The 20,431-nt window shown below is 35.3% G+C and overlaps 1 protein-coding gene across 11 annotated transcripts in view; it reads left to right on the top strand.

The window, feature by feature from the left end:
* The window catches only part of LOC136030302 (zinc finger protein rotund-like), a 257,373-nt gene that overhangs the window by 149,256 nt on the left and 87,686 nt on the right, over nucleotides 1-20,431 (top strand). For 10 of the 11 annotated variants that reach the window (XR_010618239.1, XM_065709179.1, XM_065709178.1 and 7 more), the window contains one exon: nucleotides 5,436-5,487. Coding sequence is in view for 9 of the 11 variants with exons in the window: in XM_065709179.1 (XP_065565251.1) it covers nucleotides 5,436-5,487 (52 nt within the window). In the remaining 2 variants the exon portion in view is untranslated. Of the gene's footprint in view, nucleotides 1-5,435; nucleotides 5,488-15,906; nucleotides 15,993-20,431 lie in introns of those variants that run through there. The other variant, XM_065709187.1, reaches the window with a different exon arrangement.

The raw sequence follows: 20,431 nt of genomic DNA, 5'->3' as shown, positions 1-20,431 counted from the left end.
TATTATATGTAAACACTGGTTGAAGTTTGTAACTTGCAACCCCTCCCCCAGGGACTGTGGGGGAGTAAGTCATCCCCAAAAACATAGTTATTAAGATTTTCGACTATGCCAAACAAAATGGCTATCTCAAAATTTTGATCCACTGACTTTGGGAAAAAAATGAGCGTGGGAGGGGGCCTCGATGCCCTCCAATTTTTTTGGTCACTTAAAAAGGGCACTAGAACTTTTCATTTCCGTTAGAATGAGCCCTCTTGCGACATTCTAGGACCACTTGGTCGATACGATGACCCCTGGAAAAAAAAAAAAAAAAAAAAAAAAAAAAAAAAACAAACAAATAAACACGCACCCGTGATTTGTCTTCTGGCAAAAAATGCAAAATTCCACATTTTTGTAGATAGGAGCTTGAAACTTCTACAGTAGGGTTCTCTGATACGCTGAATCTGATGGTGTCATTTTCGTTAAGATCCTACGACTTTTAGGGGGTGTTTCCCCCTATTTTCCTAAATAAGGCAAATTTTCTCAGGCTCGTAACTTTTGATGGCTAAGACTAAACTTGATGAAACTTATATATTTAAAATCAGCATTAAAATGCGATTCTTTTTATGTAGCTATTTATATCAAAATTCAATTTTTTAGAGTTTTGGTTCGAACTGAGTTTTGGTTCAATTTTTTACAGTTCGTTACCACGAACTGTTTGAAAATTTTTCGAAAATATGTGGTTTCTTTTAGTCCTAAAATGTATTAGTTTAATTGAAAACGGAGGAAATTTTTTCCTTGCAGCTAATTATTATTTGCGATAGGTCCTTTCCCTAAGTGTCTCGTGCATAAAAAACATTTATGTCTTCAAGTTTTGCAATGAGTGTGTCATCATTTAAACTAAATTTAAAACCTTTTTATTGAGCCAACAGAAATAAAACTCATTTTCATAGCAGCAATAATTATCAGTATATCTTTAAAACATCCTATTAACGGCAGTGATAATAATGATTGCTTGGTTAATAATGCCAAAATGACTGGTTGAAAAATACTAGAACAAAACATCAATTTTTTACTAGTTATTGAGGGAATAGAATCGCGTTCTCCTGTTATGTTATTAAGTAAACAGACGAAGTTGTTTACTTGTAGTTGACTACTAACAATTCACAGCAGTGCCAAGCCGCCTGAGGCCAACACAGCTATGCACGCTGCTCCTCCATCCCGATTTATTCAAAGCCTCCCTCTTTATACCCTCCTAGGAATTCCCATTTCCTTTAAATCTTTCTTTATGACATCCCCCCACCCTAGACGAGGACGACCTGCTTTCCGTTTAGCCCTAGACGTTTGGCCGAGAAGGACAATCTTTGGCAATCTGTCATCCGTAGAACATGCCCTAGCCATCTCAACCTTTCTTTTATTATAGCCATAGAAAGCGGAATTGAACCACATTTTCCGTACAGCCTACTGTTTGAAACACGGTCAGTCAGCCGGGTACCCCAAACACTCCGTACGTAATTTATCTGGAAAACATCTAGTAAATCTTCATCCGCTTTTCGGAGTCCCCACGGTTCAGAGCCATATTTTACCACTGTCATCACTGTAGATTCCAGTATTCTAATCTTGGTTTGCAAACTCATCTTCCTATTCTTCCAAACTTTTTTAGCTGTGAAAAAAAAACACCCTGAGCCATGGCTATTCTACTTTTAACATCTTCACTGTTCCCATCGTCTTTACTAATAATTAAATAAAAAAAACAAGTATTTTTAAACGAAAGTAAGGAACAACATTAAAACTTTCAACAAACAGAAATTACTCCGTATATGAAAGGGGATTTTCCTCCTCAACGCCCCGCTCTTTACGCTAAAGTTTGATTCTTTCTCTTAACTCTATTTTTAAAACAGTAAGAAACTTTAGCGTAAAGAGCGGGGCGTTGAGGAGGAAAAGTCCCTTTCATATACAAGTAAGAACACTTTTTTCGAGTTTAACTTTAAACAAAAATATAGAAGACTGGACAGCTTCTATGACTATTTTAGTTCTATGACTATCTACCTTAGTTCTGCCCAAGGAATGATGCATTGACGGATGATAGATAGACTTATCTATTTACAAATAAACTGACATCATTTTTATACAATTCGAATAAGGACTTATGCCAAATTTACCTCTCACTCAATCGGACTATCTGTCTTGGCTTTTTCTACAATTAGTCATGGCTTGATACCCACAACTACTCGATTTCTTCAAAATACTAGGACCGGATACTCTTATACTAGGACCGGGGAGTCTCATAAAAGACTCCACGGCAGAATATCCACAATACTGACTTCAAATAAGTTTCATCAAGTTTAGTCTTACCCAGGATATTTTTCAGAAGGGGGGGGGGATGCAAAATAATTTTTTGGATCGGAAAAAAATTTCGGAGGGTGGGGGGCTTGAACCCTCTATTCCCCCTGGACCTTGAGTGAGATACGTAATAAAAGAGAGAGAGAGAGAGAGAGAGAGAGAGAGAGAGAGAGAGAGAGAGAGAGAGAGAGAGAGAGAGAGAGAGAGAGAGAGAGAGAGAGAGAGAGAGAGCGAACAAGCGAGAGAGTAGGGAAGAAAGAGGAAGAGACAGCGAGAGAGAAAGAGAGAGGTGGGAGGATACAGATATACTTTTTCAATTAAGTAATTCATCCGAACACGTTTGTAGTAGCTGAAAGAATCATTAAATTTTCGAAGAAAGCAATATATATTTTATTAGGAAACTCATAACTACGAAACTCTGTTTAAAACGGTGCGGGGGGCAGGTCAGTCAGGGCTATAAACATACAGTTTATTTGTGAGTGAAGAAAGCATATAACATCATCGCACAACAGAAATATGCGTTTACACCGCAGGCCTCTATATACCTGACTCTAAAAAAATTAATTTGGAAATTTTAACGGTACGTTAGAAAAGTAATTACCAGAAAACCATACTAAGACCGAAGATTGGAAACCCTGTCTCGTAACCATGTTTAGTGGGCTATAAAGAAAAGGAGCAACCGAAAGCCGTAACAGACGCATTCGTCGAAATTAGTGATCAAAATTTTACAATCCGTTCTCCAGCAATCAAAATCTATAATTACGAAACTCTCCGGAGACTTTTAAAAGGCCCTAAAAACGGAGAGAAAACATAAAAACCAGAAAACGCATAAAAATATGCATTCTTCATTTAGAGTTAATGTGATGTCTCTGCAAGAGAATGAGCTTTAAAAAATCTCATTTTCTATCGTCATGTATTTTGCTGGTATCAGCTCAACCCATCCTTAAAATATTACGATCCCTTAATTTTTTAGTACTTTTGCCTTGCATAGGTCATGAAAACTTTGTAACCCATAAACATTCATATAAATTATTTTTTATGTTCTGTTTAAAAAAGGTTTTATATTCAACTTTTGAAAATATTTAAAACTTATTTTTATTTTCATTTTGTAAATTCAGATTTTGCAGAAATTGGTTCTTTTCTATTTTATCAAGACGTTCCCTGGCTAAACCGGTTAACATATGAAAAATAATTAAATAGCCACGGTATGCAAAATACCATCAATGGAGGAGTTCCTGAGACCGGATTGTAACTTGGGGAAGGGTAGATTCACCGAAACAGCAAAACACACATAGACTGCTTGGAAACCATAGAAAAATCCTAAAAATTATAAGATTTTATGGCCAAACATAGAACCCCCCCCCCTCGAGCTACGTATTTCTTCTATATTCAGATATATCACCTTTAGATTAAATTAATACAGTTCTCCATACATTTTATGCTTATAAATAAATTTGGTAGTTCGAACTCCTTAATTAAAAGTCTCTTTATTTATATAGATATAGCACTTAGTTATTAGTGCTGTATTTTTTATGAAATATTTCGTCTTAAGAAATTTTTATCTCAACTAGATGAGTTGCATAGGAAATCCATAAAATGTAGTTTCTGAAAAATGGATTTTAAATATTTTACATTTTGACAGAATAGATAAAGGGCCGAAACTGTTTATTTCATATGATTCATTTTTTTGCTAGAGTAGGATAAAGATTTGGATAAACAGGCGTTGTAATCTACGAAATGCTCAGATTCTTCGACATGTTTTTTAGAATTTAAGTAACCAAGTCGATCAACATCATTACTTTCATTTTAACACCAGTACAGCTTCGCTCGGTACTGAACGTTTATGTATCAGGGGAGCCTTGGGACCCAACTGAAACGTTCGAAAAAGTGTTCTTTAAAGTGTTGTTTCTGTCCCAAAATATCCATTTCCACTTGATCTGGGCATTGTCGAGATCATCGACCCAGACCCATCGATGTGGGCATTCCCTTTACCAAAATGTGAGAGGTCGAGATTTACAGTGCAGTATATGGTTCCTTTGATTTGGTCTAAATTTTTTTGCATCTATAGACGTAACATTTTCACTTTCTGCCATTAGATCTCGGCTCCGAATGTTGCTCATTCAATGCTTTAAAAATTAAAAAAAATATTTTTCGTGTAGGATGGTGTGTTGTATTTATTATTTTTATTATTTTGCGATTTTTTGGATATGTCTTTCTGCAATCCCTGCCCACTCTAAGCCTAATAATGCACATTACTAAGTTAGTATTGTCTCGAATGAACGTGTTTGCCAGTAGGTTGGAGTTGCATGTCAATGTTATTTCTTTAATAAGAAATAGGGCAAGAATAGTTGTCTTTATTTCAGTAATATGACGCATTGTTTTTCGTTCTTGTTTTTTTTCTCGTTGGTACACCAGCTCTGCTCCCGGCCAACGGAGAAAATGTGTAACATTATGTATTTTATCGCTATTGTAATAATAAAGAACCCTGAACCAAGGCTAGTATTCCCTAAGTCTGACCAAACATCATAACCAGGATTTGTTACTACAATAAAAGGATTTATTATGTAACACGAGAAATGAAGGTAGTTCATAGAAATTTACGAGACCATGTCCTTCGTGCCACATGACTCTTAATGTATCCCATTCTTTTTTTTCTTTTTTTTGAAATGTCTTACTTATATGCGTAAAGGCCTAGTGTTTGATGGTATCCTAAAGATTTCATGGTGATTACACCTCATTAGTGTGCCTGTATTTATTTATTGTTTTTTCCTTCACAAAACATCATGCATCTGTTGTTTTTTTATTGCCCCCACTAAATTAGTCACAGCCGGATGTGTAACCCCTTCTCTTTCTTCCCTACCCTCCCTTTCATCTTCGTTGCAGAAATTTCGCGCATTTCCATCCAGCATGAAGCTGTAAAAAAAGCTATTCGCCATTTTTATTGCAAACACTTTGGTTTTTAGAGGGTCGTTAAATGCCGCACAGTAGATTAGGGTTCGAATGGGTTATATTCTTGAGCCAGATTTTAACTTCTCGTTCCCAGTTTTTAGTCTGGCATTAGGCAGCACAGGTTCAAAAAAGTTGTCTCATCAAGTTTTTTCTCCTTCTTTTTTCAGGTTAAGATGAACCCCGGAGATCCAGGTTCGGGAAATGGAACAATCGGAAAGAGTAAGTGATTTATCCTGTAACCTTACATAGGCTACTCTCTGTGATTAGGCATTCGGAAGAATGATTGTATCAGGAGCCCTACATGTAACATATTTTCTTTTTTAGTAAGTGTTTCTCAAATGAATTAAAAGAAAAACAAAAAACTATAGACAGCCTGAAAATATGGTTTTACTAAGAGAAATAAACCAATGGAAAGAAAGTACCTTCTTAAGTAGAATCTCTCTTTTTCTATTTATAAAAAAAAGCCATAAAAAAGTAACATAGAATAAACAACAATCTTAGATACACTTGCGACCCTTTTGTTAAAAATCTATCGTCTTTTTTTTATTTTTTTTTCATTTTCAAATTCAAAATTTCTTAAGTAAAAGTAGTATTTTCTTAGATTTGTATGCCCAAATTTTAAGTGTTTAAAGCCAAATATGGCATATTTTACTACGTTAAATTGGTTTGCCATTCTTTAAACCTCTTCTCTTAAACTGCAAGTGCTTCTGGAAAAGCAGACCCACGTTCATGGCTTCTTGCCTGGATCAGCCCCAAAATCTTGTTGTTTCCTTCTTTTCATATATGCCTTTAACTGCTTAATAATTTACCTTTTTCTTTATCTCAATAAGCTTTGTCCTCTTCCAAAATATGACCTCAATCCGTCCACAAATATCTGCTTAGAAGTGGGTGGAGCTGAGGCAATGAATGGCTGGACCCTATGCAAAACGTTACAGCAAAGGGTTAGAAAGTATGTGCCAACAATACGACTTACCAATACTAAATGCCTCCAAAGAGGGGTGGGGGAGGGATTCACTTCTAAAATGTTACTTGTTGTGATTGAAGCCACCCAACCATCCCCCCATTCTGAGGGGACAGAGTTATAGAGTCACAGAGGTTTCTAATAGAGCCACAGTAGGTTTCTTCCGAAAGACTAATTAAAACGAAAACTAACAAGTTTCATCCCTGCAAGCTCGAAAACTTGATGCCCAGAACGGTTTCCCATTCACTCTGTTTTACTCTAAAAGTCCTCATCTGAACTTTTTACTTGTCAGATTTTGCTATCTTGGCATCATCAATACTACTACTAATAACGACTCATATGTATATATATATATATATATATATATATATATATATATATATATATATATATATATTATCTCTATATGTATATGGAGAGAGAGACATTTTTATTATACATACTATCAATATACAAAAGAACCACATCAGACACTTTAGAAAGTCAAAGACTTGTTAGTAGTGGCTGATAGACATTCAATGAACGGCAATACCGACAACATTAGCAAAAAAATGAAATGAAATGAGACAAAAAAGTGGGAAAAGAAAACAAAATGAAAATAAAGAAGATAGAGAGAGAGAGAGAGAGAGAGAAGAAAAAAAAATCCTACTTAAAAAAAGAAGACAATAAGCCAGGCCATTTAAATTATTTACTTAATCTCTTCCCAGAAGGTGGTTCTTCAGTCAGCTCTTAAACTGGCTGGATAAACTTATACTCGTTGGTAAAAAATTCCGTACTACTGGTCCACCAAACCTAGGACTAAAACTTGCCCTCTGAGAGCTGTGACACTTATATACCAAATCATCCCTCTTTACACCCTCCCAAGAAGTTCCTCCTTTCTTTAAATCCGTTTTTACGATCTCCTTCACTCCATTTGGGGACGACCTAGTCTTCGTTTGGCCCTAGACGGAGGACGATCTCTGATCTTTGTCAATCCATCCTCCTACATCTCCAAAACATGTCCTGTCCATCTCAACCTTTCTCTCATTGTAGCCCTAGAAAGCGGAGTAAAACCAGATGTTTTCTATCGCTTACTCTTGAAATACAGTCAGTCCGACGGGTACCCAAAATAATCTGTAGACAAATCGTCCGGAAAACATGTAGCAAATCCTCTTCTGTCTTCCGAAGCGCCAATGTTTCAGCTTCATTAAGGTGAGAAAACTATTGTGCCACTAAAGTTCACAGCAGATTTGATGCAAACTCCTTGATTAAGTAAGGGAAAGGATAATTTTGATTGAAATTCAGAAGCTGGAAGAGGTGAAAGGAAGAAGTTAGACCTCAAATCAACCAATTAGCCTTTAATAAACTCATGGACAATAGATTAGCCTAAGTTCATTGGGTATTACGAAAACTAAGAAAGGTCTTGAAGAAAAAGACTTAGAACTGAAATAAAGCCAGGCAGACATGTCCGCAGAGGGGAGGGCATTACAATTTCGAGGAAAAATCGTAAGGGGGAAGCCTACTGCTAAAAGATATTCTCAAGCGAAAACACGTAAAAATATTTGAAAATCCAGATTTTTAAGCCTTGAACCACACTTTTCCAGAGCTACATGACGTGAAGTGTCCACAATTTGCATTAATTTAGAGTAGGTGTTTCTCGTAGAAATTTCCGTAAATGGTCCTTGCAATTAAGCTGTTCATAGTAATGAGCTGTATGTAAAGAGCCTCTCTCGTCGATAGTAACTAGTTTTGTAAAAGAAAAATAGCAGAACTTTGAAAACAACACACGTGTCAAAGAATTGTGTCATTTGGTCAAATTTTTAGGTTTGTTATATCTACCCAGTGGATGACAAAATCTTTGAAAGTTGCTAAGCAAGGTGGATGAAACATTCAGATACGGGTCTATAACCCAAATTAGTTCTTGCTAAACCTTATATTTAGAATCATCACGTTTAGTCAGGTTGGCGTCCCTCCAGTCTTAATAATGAAAAAAAAAGCTAGGCATTCGATCATATGACTGGTTTTATAACAAATTTACCTCTTATGCTAACTCCAAATATATAATGTACAGAAGTTTTTATAGTTCGTTTTGGGCAGTCCTAATCCTGGAAAAGTCTAATTCCTTCTTCTTCAGTACTTGGCAAATCCCAAATTGTCATTTTAACATCCATGATCAGACACTATTTCCTATCAAAACAGATCGCAAAGTGAATGAATTTTGCCCCATCGTCTGACAAACCGGTTATTTCATTAGCATTAATCAAACTTCACTTCTCGACAAAACTTGAGTGCGGTGGCTATAACACACAAGTACCGAAGGTTGTGTCTCCATTTACAAAACAAGAAATTCCATTTTTTTCGAAAGGTGCACATTTTTTTTCTCTTCGATGTGACCATAGTCAGTACCCCTTCTTTTCTCCGAGATTGGTCTGAAGAAGCCTCGTGGGAAGTTTCGAAAACTGTAGTGTAAAATTTTACCTTTTTCTTGCTTGACCCCCTCTCCTCCCCCACCAGGGAAACACTCGCAAGGGAACTATAGCGCTGCCATTCCTCCAATTTTCAAAGCACGCCAATAAACCTTGTTGCTGTAATGATTCGCGTGCTAAATGCATGAAGTCTTCTGAGAACCATATTTATGTTAACCTACGGAAGAAAAATATGTGTTTTCCTTGAAACGCCAACATAGATGAAAAATGCCCAAGAGAAAGAGCGTCATTTGACTTTTTGCTTTATTGAATTTATTTTTATCAAGCATATATTTTCACTTTGTTGCATCTGCGTTCTATACAAGAATTAAACAAACAAAAAATAAGTTTTCTTAAATGCAAGTAAGGAGCGACATTAAAACTTAAAACGAACAGAAATTACTCCGTATATGAAAGGGGCTTTTCCTCCTCAACGCCCCGCTCTTTAAGCTAAAGTTTGAACCTTTCTCTTAACTCTACTTTATAAAACAGTAAAAAACTTTAGCGTAAAGAGCAATACGGAGCAATTTCTGTTCGTTTTAAGTTTTAATGTCGCTCCTTGCTTTCATTTAAAAAAAACTTATTTTTTTTTGTTTAATTTCTGGACGTTTTTGAATTAATGCATGTTTTGATCTTGGCTCTCCGGACATAAATAATTAAAACGAAATTTGCATAGTAATTTTTTTTGGCTAAATGGCTTTTTCATAGTTTTAATCGGAAGATTTTGAGAAAAAAGGAGCGAGGGAGGAGGCCTAGTTGCCCTCCAATTTTTTGATTACTTAAAAAGGCAACTATAACTTTTTATTTTTTACGAACGTTTTCATAAGTAAAAAATATACGTAACTTACGAATTAACTCACGTAGCGAACTTCTGTATTCGTATGTTTTTATTGCGTATATGAGGGGACTCACCCCTCGTCGATACCTCGCTCTTTACACTAAAGCTTAAATTTTGTCCCAATTCCTTAAGAATGACCCCTGAATCACGAAGGCCGCACAATAAGTATTTGTAATTACTAAAAATACTTTAGCGTAAAGAGCGAGGTATTACGAGGAGGTAAACCCCTCATATGCGTTATAATGTCTGTTCGTTTTCAGTTTTAATGCTGCTCCTCACTTTCAGCAGAAAAAACCTTTCGTATTCGTTTTTTCATTGTTTTTTTAAATAATGCTAGAAAATCCTGCGCCCCCTCCATTGAAAGTCCCATGAGAAGTTCCTCCATGGAAATATCCTCCCATGTAACCCCTCCCCTCAACTCTCCCCTCAAACCAAAAAATCCCCCTGAAAACGTCTGTACACTTCCCAGTAACCATTACTATATGTAAACACAGGTCAAAGTTTGTAACTTGCAGCCCCTCCCATGGGGACTTCGGGGGAGTAAGTCGTCCCCAAAGACATAGTTATTGAGTTTTTCGACTATGGTAAATAAAATGGCTATCTCAGAATTTTGATCCGGTGACTTTGGGGGAAAACTAGCGTGGGAGGGGGCCTGGGTGCCCTCCAATTTTTTTGGTCACTTAAAAAGGGCACTAGAACTTTTAATTTCCGTTAGAATGAGCCCTTTTGCAACATTCTAGGACCACTGAGTCGATACGATCACCCCTGGGAAAAAAAATCAACAAAAAAACAAATAAACACGCATCCGTGATTTGTCTTCTGGCAATAAATGCGAAATTCCACGTTTTTGTAGATAGGAGCTTGGAACTTGTAAAGTAGGGTTCTCTAATATGCTGAATCTGATGGTGTGATTTTCGTTAAGATCGTATGACTTTTGGGGGGTATTTCCCCCTATTCTCAAAAATGAGGCAAATTTTCTCAGGCTCGCAACTTTTGATGGGTAAGACTAATCTTGACGAAACTTATATATTTAAAATCAGCATTAAAATGCAATTCTTTTGATGTAACTATTGGTATCAAAATTTCATTCTTTAGAGTTTCGGTTACTATTGAGCCGGGTCGCTCCTTACTACAGTTCGTTACCACGAACTGTTTGAAAAACTAAATAAAAAATAAACAAAGAAAAATCTTTTTTTCAAATAAAAAAAAAACTCTCGGTGTGACTCGGTTTCTGAGGAAATCAAATTTTGCACACGAATGCGGAATTTCAAGTTTTTGTAAACGGGTTTGATTGTAGGTTAGTCCAAATTTTGATGGATTTTTGCACAAATGTTAATATCGTTTTTTATGGTCAAATCTTAAGCTATCATTCTTGTAATTGTAGTCGTGTATCAAACGTATAAAATGATTTATTCCAACTTTATCAGAAATGGCGCCTTTTTTCTGGTTTTTCTTGAATTTTTATGCTCGTTAAAAAAGTAATAGCCTTCGACTGAATCTTAGGTATCTTTATGGTTTTGTTTATTCTTCCTTATTGTAATTTATTTTTTGGAGAATAAATGAAAAACGGAGTTACCACAGGAAATGAAAAATGCTGGGGGGGGGGGAGCATCAGGAGAAGATGAGCGTAACTAGAATTCTGTTTTGGACGATATTAGCTCATTTGGATACTATTTTATCATCATGTTTTGTCATATTTCATAAGAATTAACCTAACTTCACTTTTTGGTGTATTTCCAATAACCAACAAGCATCCGATTGGCTTTTTTATGCTGATTAAAATATATAAAATTTATTAAGTTTAATATTACCCATCAAAGGTTACAAGCCTTAGAAATTTTTTCCGATTTTCCAAGAGGGAAGAACACCCTCAAAAAGTCAAGTAATCTTAATGAAAATCGCACCATCATATTCAGCATATCAGAGAACATTGTTGTAAAGGTTTCAAGCTTCTATCTACAAAAATATCGAATTCTTTTTTTTGCCAGAAGAAAGATCATGGATGCATGTTTATTGGCTTGATTTTTTTTTCAGGGATAAATAGAAATTAAAAGTTTAAGTGATCAAAGAGATTGGAGTGCAACTAGTCCCCTCCCTCCTTTCACGCTACTTTCCCCGAAAGACTTCCTATTAAAATAATGAGATTTTTTCAGTATAATTGAAAGGTACATTAACAATGCCTCTGGTGATGGCATACCCCCCCCCTCCCATACACACTGCCCTTGGAGATAGGGATGTAAGCTATGCAATTTCTCCATTGATTATATATGACACGTATACTTGACTGATAAATGATCTAAAGCCGAAATGGCCAGCCATGACAAAACAAAGAGAGAAAAATCTCTCTTTGTTTTATTTCATATAGCATTTGTTATTGGAAAATATGATGACATTTTTTTTTGGGGGGGGGGGTCCAAGGGAGAAATGGTGAGGCAGGTTTCCGGAGGCAATTTTAAATGGAAGGAGGGTGGTTTCCCGGAATGAATTGAAAAAAGGTCCAAAAATAAACAAAAAGTAAGGTGCAGCATTAAAACTTAAAGTGACCGTATATGAGGGTTACCGCCTCCTCACTCTTTGCTCTTTACATTAAAGTGTGACTTTTTGTCACAATTCTTTAAGAATGACTCCTGAATCACAAGGGCCGTTGAATTTGAACGGCCTTTTATCATAAATAGCGAGGGATTGTGGAGGGGAAAGAACCTCTCATGTGCGGAATAATTTCTATTTGCGTTAGTTTTTCATGTTGCCCCTCACTTTGAGTTGCCCGAAAATGAAGTGCAACGAGATCTGTAACTAGAAGACATGCGACAAAAATGGTCATAACTAGTCTCAAATGAAAACAATAGACGAAGAAATCTGTGGTTAGTATATATGCGACAGGAATGATCACATCGAACCTCAAGTGAAATCTGTGATTAGAAGAGAAGCAGCAGTGAGAATCACAGTCCCTAGAGAAAATCAATCGTTTTAAACAGACGATTCTTTGATGCATTAACATGAAGCAAGAATTAATTTGACGCCAGAATGTTTTAATTCAATCGAAATTCGCGATTTGACGCTTCATGACTTAAAACTAAAAATAATGCCATGATTATGCTATTGCGTAATTAGACAATATACAAGGCTACCACGTGCCGAGTACGGGGTTCCTGGCGGACCCCGGCACATGGCACTCGGGATGCGCCAGGATATTTATATATATATATATATATATATATATATATATATATATATATATATATATATATATATATATATATATATATATATATATATATATATATAGTTAGTTTTGGTAGTTGATATCTTAAACCTTAAATTTTCACATTATTTTGCGTGGGTAGTCCGTTTCTGTGCAACACACCCAATTAGGTTGGTAGGCTATATGTTGAGAACTTTTTTTGACATCTAGCATTTTGCAAATTAGTATTAATTTTATTGCAATAAATTCAATAACAGAACACACATAAAATTAGAAGATAGGTATATATTGTTGGCAAGGTAACAGTAGAATAACTTGTTTTCTTTGACTATGAATAGATCTATTGTAGGAACCTGAAGTCAGATTTTTGTATGCTCCGGGCCAGATTTTTTGATTAACTGGGTCTTTGAACACGTCAATTTTAATAGGTATTTGGTTACAAGCGGATAGGTTTATCTGGCGTAAAGGTCTAGTTGACATAATCCTGATTAGAAGAAAATAACCGGTTGCTACATGCATAAAGAAAGGATTTAAGGCAAGACTTTGCGTGTTGTTTGTTATGGCAGAACAGTTTCATCTTCGTTATCTCTACTTATGTTACTGGTATTTTCTGGTATTTCACCCTCCAGCCTGGATGAGTTGAGTTTACATCTGAGAAACTATTTGTTCATGTATATTCCTGTTTATTAGCTAATTTTTAAACCGTTAAGCCGTTAAGTTCTGCAAAAGCTGAATATGGGACCGAAAAAAAAACACAGGGAATGGAAGTGGATATTTGACTTTGATTCAACTTTAGGAATTTTCAAATAAAGATGTTTCCTTTTAAATACTAGCCTACAATTAGGGTTAAAAAGCATTGGAAGCTGTTTTGTCAGGTCCGAACTTGTCAATCATAAATTAGAAAAAGGTTTCTCTTTTTTCTTTGATAAAAGTGTTCGTTGACATCCTACAATAAGAAGCCCAGGATAAGAAACTGAGTTGAACGCCTTGGTCATTTTCGTCTGGGAATATGGCTTGTCTTAATAGTCCTAAAGTACTTGATAGTGCTTTCGCCCCTGATTCGATAAGCAAAATTTGAGATATGCACACTAGTTAATAATTGATTTTGTTGTCCCTATACTGAAAATTGCTGTTAAACTTCAAAACTACGCAAGCTTCTTCCAATATCCTCTTAACATAAACTCAAGTAAGCTCCTATTCTGTTAAAACCTTGCATGTCTATTTTTAGACATTTACACCCTATTTTTAGACTATTCTTAGACCCTATCCTCAAATAGAAAAAAGAAAAGAAAAATTCTCATCGTAAAACATATATATGTGACAAGTATGTTAAATATTGACTATGACAAGTAGTTTTCTGCTCCTAAGCCATTTCCCTGAAATGATTTGAACCCTTTGTGACTCGGAGTTCTACTCGTGATTTAAATCGTATTTATAACGTAATTTTTAATCTATTTGGTTTTTAAGAAGAAACGAGAATGATGAAATTTTATCAGAAAGTATTTCTAAGAAATAATTTTTCTTCAGAAGGAGCTGGCATAAATGCACCATATCTGAGGGGAATACCTTAAAGGGGATAGCAAATACATTAAGGAATAAGGAACAGTTTCTGAGAAAAATGAGTACTCCCATTTCTTCTTGGAAATAGAAAACCATCGAAATTGATTATTAAACAAAAGACTATAAAATATAAATTGTATCTATATAAAAGTATCCGTAAAAAATATGTACTATAAAACTATTAGGCATGTAATTACTTGTATTAAATACAAATAATGTTAAAAAGTCCCAACTAAAAAAAAATAGTTAGGCCTACCCTTGTCAAAAGAAGCCAAAACTCTCAAAAGCATGAAAAGAATCTGCTTTTTATGTTGGTTCAAAGTAGGCGAAACTAATGGATTTTAAAATTTACCCTTGGACAGACACTAGCATTGGGAAATCATATAATTTTGGAAAAAGTGGGGAAACCCAAAAATGGATTGCAATCTTAATGAAAATTAGACCATGAAGTTCACCACTTCTGAAAGGCACAGAGCAGAGGCTTCAAGCTGATATCGACACAAAAACAATTTTTTTTTTTCACGGTTGCGATCGAACACGGTTGAATCACATCGAACCTGTGGCTGTAGATTATTCGCAGAAACCTCGTTGAAACAGAAATTTTAAATTCTAGTTCTAGTGCCCTTTCTAATTAGTACTAGAGATAAAACCACAAAATATATTGAAAGGGGAGGGGCGTCAGGCTCCCTCTTATTTGAAAAAAAAAATTATTCGTGTTGGTGAATAAATGTGCCGATATTTGCCATTTTACTCGAAACATTGTTATCCAAATGTTAAGCTTCAGTATAAAGAGGAAAATTTTGAAGGTATGGGGGGAGTCTCTCTCATATTTAGGATAACTCTCAGCATGAATTTAAGAAAGAACCAAAATTTAAAAAGAATGTTTTTCTTCAAATGAAGTTAAAAAGTGACGTTAAAACTAAAAACAAACGGAAATCATCTTGTATGTGAGTAGGGTAGTCTCCCGCAACCCTCCGCTGATTCTGGTAAAACAAAACTTTTTTTTCTTAGAATGAATGGTCTAACATATAAACAAAGTGACAATTTTTTTATCCTAATGCCTCGAGAACTAGAGGGTGTATTTTTTACTTTTACCTTAAGAACACAATTTTCAGGTCATATGTTTCAAAAGGCAACTTTAAATTTGCTTCAATTTGGAAAAAAAACTGTATCTTTATTTCATAAATTACAGCAAATGACCATAAAAAACACTCATGTTTTGTTTTCTTAAATTCTCGTATATATAATATCTGGGCATTTTTTTTTTTAATTACCAGCTCCTTTACTTTCATTTGAATTATTTTTTTTTTTATTTGATAAAATACAATAAACGACCATAAAATCTCGCATGTCTTTTGTATTTCTCCTCTACAAGTTCTTGCGACTCTTCTTTAGTATACCTCTTACAGAAATTTGAAAATCCCAAAAAATAAATTGCCACCTGCCATCCTTTTGTTACAAGAAAACGTAAATTCATTATTCGTTTGATAATTTATTGCAATAAATCTTAATCGATATGACCAATACCTTCTTAAATATTTTTCGCCTTTTTTCAAACAAGTTTTTTTTTGCGCTTGGACAAGAAGCTCTGCAACTTCTAAACGGGTTGAATTTTATACTACCTCACAGTGACAGTACGTACCTAAGTGTCATTATTAACGCTAGTTTTTACTTTATTTTCAGTAGTTTTTTTTGAAGCCGCAAGGCAAACCACACTGTGTAAGATATTTAAAACTTTTTTGGGTCTGAGATTTTGACATAAATGTGGCTGAGAACGCGTGTCTCCTCGTAAATTTATAAAGATTATAGGCCTATGATAGTTTTAGTATAATAGGTATGGTTGATTTATGTTAATAGGCCTTCTTGCTACTGTAGAGGTTTAGTATTGTCTTATAATTTGAGAAAAGCGGTCTCGGTAGAAAGGGATAATGGTTTCGATGTTGGGGGTTAATTATTTGCCACCCAGATTTCCTTTGAGGTTGAATATAAATTTGTCATTTTTGATTTCATAGAGGAAGTCACCTTTCGTGAAGGAATACGGCACGAAATGTTTCTTAACATATTTTCATTATGAAACAATTCGATTACTTTCAAAGGAGTTATTTGAAATGTATAGATTGGTTCAATCTGTTTTCGCTTTATCATTTGGTTCTTAATATAGATAGAAGTATCAGGTCATTTAAAGTTGTGTTCTTTTTTTTCAATAACAAAATTTTCTCCTTAAATATATAAAAAACGAGATGGTTTTTCTCTTCTCTAAAATGCATGTTATGTAACTTACCGTCTTTTGAATTATCCCAGTCGAACTGGTGGATCAGGTTTTATATCTTTCATAGGTAATATCTGTCAAAGGTGATTAAATAAAAAAAAACAAGTTTTTTGAAATGAAAGTAAGGAGCGACATTAAAACTTAAAACGAACAGAAATTACTCCGCATATGAAAGGGGCTTTTCCTCCTCGACACACTGCTCCTTACGCTAAAGTTTTTATTGTTTTAAAAAGTAGAGTTGCGAGTAAGAATCAAACTTTAGCGCAAGGAGCGGGGTGTCGAGGAGGAAAAGCCCCTTTCATATGCGGAGTAATTTCTGTTCGTTTTAAGTTTTAATGTCGCTCCTTACTTTCATTTCAAAAAACTTGTTTTTTTTATTTAATTTCTGAAAGTTTTTGAATTAATGCATGTCTGATTTTGGCTTTCCGTACATAAATTATTAAAATAAAATTTGCATTTTAATTCTTTTTTTGGCTAAATGGCTTTCTCTTAGTTTTGATCAGACAAATTTGAGAAATAAGGGGTGGGGAAGGAGGCCTACTTGCCCTCCAATTTTTCGGTTACTTAAAAAGGCAACTAGATCTTTTAATTTTTAACGAACATTTTTATTAGTAAACAAAATACGTAACTTAAGAATTAACTTACGTAACAAACTTTTATATTCTTATATTTTTGATTATATATATGAGAGGGTTGGTCCCCTCGTTAATACCTTGCTCTTCACACTAAATCTTGTTTTGTCCCAATTCTTTAAGAATGACCCCTGAATCAGAAAGGCCGTAGAATAAATAACTGAAATTACTTAAAATTTTTTTTAGCATAAACAGCGAAGTATTTATCTCCTCCTAAATACCTCGCTCTTTATGCTAAAGTATTTCTAGAACCCCTCATATGCGTAATAATCTCTGTTTATTTTAAGTTTTAATGCTTCTCCTTACTTTCAATTGAAAAAACTTTTTCATGTTTATATTTTCATTGTTTTTTATAGTAATGCTAGAAAGTCCTGCGCCCTTTTCATTGAATTTCTCTTCCCCCATGAAATATTCCTACAAGGAAAGATCCACCCATATAGCCCCCTCCCCTGAACCCCACACCCAAACCAAAAAAATCCCCTTGATAACGTTGGTACACTTCCCAGTAACTATTACTGTATGTAAACATTGGTCAAAGTTTGCAACTTGCAGCCCATCCCCCAGGGACTGTGGGGGGTAAGTCATCCCCAAAGACATAGTTATTATGGTTTTCGACTATGCGGAACAAAATGGCTATCTCAAAATTTTGATCCGTTGAATTTGGGAAAAAATGAGCGTGGGAGGGGGCCTAGGTGCCCTCCAATTTTTTTGGTCACTTAAAAAGGGCACTAGAACTTTTTCTTTCCGTTAGAATGAGCCCTCTTGCAACACTCTAGGACCACTTGGTCGATACGATGACCCCTGGAAAAAAAAACACAAATAAACACGCACCCGTGATTTGTCTTCTGGCAAATAATACGAAATTCCACATTTTTGTAGATTGGACCTTGAAATTTTTTCTATAGGGTTCTCTGATATGCTGAATGCGATGGTGCGATTTTCGTTAAGATCCTATGACTTTTAGGGGTTGTTACCCCCTATTTTCCAAAATAAGGCAAATTTTCTCAGGCTCGTAAATTTTGATGACAAAGACTGAATTTGATGAAACGTATATATTTAAAATCAGCATAAAAATCCGATTCTTTTGATATATCTTTTAGCATCGAAATTCCGTTTTTTAGAGTTTCGTTTACTATTGAGCCGGGTCGCTCCTTACTACAGTTCGTTACCACGAACTGTTTGATTCCCATAGTCGGTTAAGTTTCACTCTAATTGTTATGGGAATATTCCAACCCGCTTGGAAGTGCGTCAAGGTGGTGTTCTTTCACCGTATCTTTTCAGTATTTGGATCCGCAGTGTGTTATACAAAATTATGCCCTTTCTTTTTTGTAATTTGGTAATTGTCTCTTGTACTGCATATGCGGATGATATACTTCTAGATATAGCCGTTTTAAATCTAGCCTCTCGAATTCCGTATCATCTATTTCAAAACATTTCAAAACTGTTGGTCTGTCATTGAATATTGATAAGTGTGAGTACCGAGTCTTTAATGCAAAGTCTATGCCCATTTGAAATCCGCGTTCTAACTTCTCAATCCATTGTATCTCTGATTTGCGGCGGTCAAGCATTCATATTTATTGGAATCTATTAGCTTTTAGGATCAATATTGTACTGCATATTAAAGAAAACTTAAAGCGGGTTATGGTAAAATAGTAGCTAATCGTGATCATTATTATCGAAAAGCGCTTGCATTGCTATACACTAGTTTTTGCGACCATTCAATACTTTTCCTATGTGGTATTTCACCTATCCTGAAAAAAAGACAAGATCTGGCTGAATTGTGTATATTATATTTCCGCTATTGTAAGTTTCTGTTTCATGTACCCCGGTCTGATAGGAAAAAGAAAATAATTCGGTATTTCGGGGCTTCTGACATTATTACTCCTTTGCGGAAGTTAGGCTCAAAATTGGAAAAGGATTATATTTTTTCTCTGGGCCCCTTCCACCTCTTAGTTCGTTTATTCTCCCATTAGTTTGCACCTGTTTTCGCTTTATAGTTGTGTTATCTCTTAACAGTTCTTTCGTTAATTGAGTTATGGTTGTGGTATATATGTTTTATCGCTCGTATAGTTGTGTTATTTTCAAATTATACTCCATAATAGAGGGGCTCCGAACACCCAGCATTGTATATTAAGCTCTGAATTTGACGTTTTTTTCTAACGTGACCAGATTCGTCCTGCGCCCTGCACCCTTTTCATTGAACTTTTCTTCCCCATGACATATTTCTAAAAGGAAAGATCCTCCCATATAGCCCCCTCCCCTCAACCCTACCCCCAAAACCAAAAAAATCCCCCTGAAAACGTCTGTACACTTCCCAATAACCATTATTATATGTAAACGCTGGTCGAAGTTTGTAACTTGCAGTCCCTCCCCCAGGGACTGTGGGGGAGTAAGTCATCCCCAAAGTCATAGTTATAACGGTTTTTGACTATGCTGAACAAAATGGCTATCTCAAAATTTTAATCCGTTGACTTTGGGAAAAAAATGGGCGTGGGAGGGGGTCTAGATGCCCTCCAATTTTTTTGGTTACTTAAAAAGGGCACTAGAACTTTTCATTTCCATTAGAATGAGCCCTCTTGCGACATTCTAGGACCACTTGGTCGATACGATGACCCCTGGGGAAAAAAAAACAAAAAAAAACAAATAAACACGCACCCGTGATTTGCCTTTTGGCAAAAAATACAAAATTCCACATTTTTGTAGATAGGAGCTTGAAACTTCTACAGTAGGGTTCTCTGATACGCTGAATCTGATGGTGTCATTTTCGTTAAGATACTACGACTTTTAGGGGGTGTTTCCCCCTATTTTCCTAAATAAGGCTCGTAGCTCGTAATTTTCTCAGGCTCGTAACTTTTGATGGGTAAAACTAAACTTGATGAAACTTATATATTTAAAATCAGCATTAAAATGCGATTCTTTTGATATAGCTATTGATATCAAAATTCCAATTTTTAGAGTTTTGGTTTCTATTGAGCCGGATCGCTCCTTACTACAGTTCGTTACCACGAACTGTTTGATTCGGTGACTTAGCATGATCGTGGTATGTTAGAATTTCGAATTGACGTTCTTTGACTTGATATTCTCAAATTAGGTTTTCCAGTTTTGAGGCTGAAGTTGCAAATTTTAATTCGATCCATCTTTTGAGGGTAGGCTAAGTGGAAACCTGACATCATAAGTCCATCTGCTATAACAATTCTACTTCAAAATTTTAGAAATATGTCAATAGCTCAATTTAGTCAAACAGTTCACTTAAATGT

Source organism: Artemia franciscana, chromosome 8, assembly GCF_032884065.1.
Source record: "Artemia franciscana chromosome 8, ASM3288406v1, whole genome shotgun sequence".
Lineage (NCBI taxonomy): Eukaryota > Metazoa > Arthropoda > Branchiopoda > Anostraca > Artemiidae > Artemia > Artemia franciscana.
The sequence above is the reverse complement of the archived record's forward strand: the minus strand, read 5'-3'. Positions and strand labels throughout refer to the sequence as shown.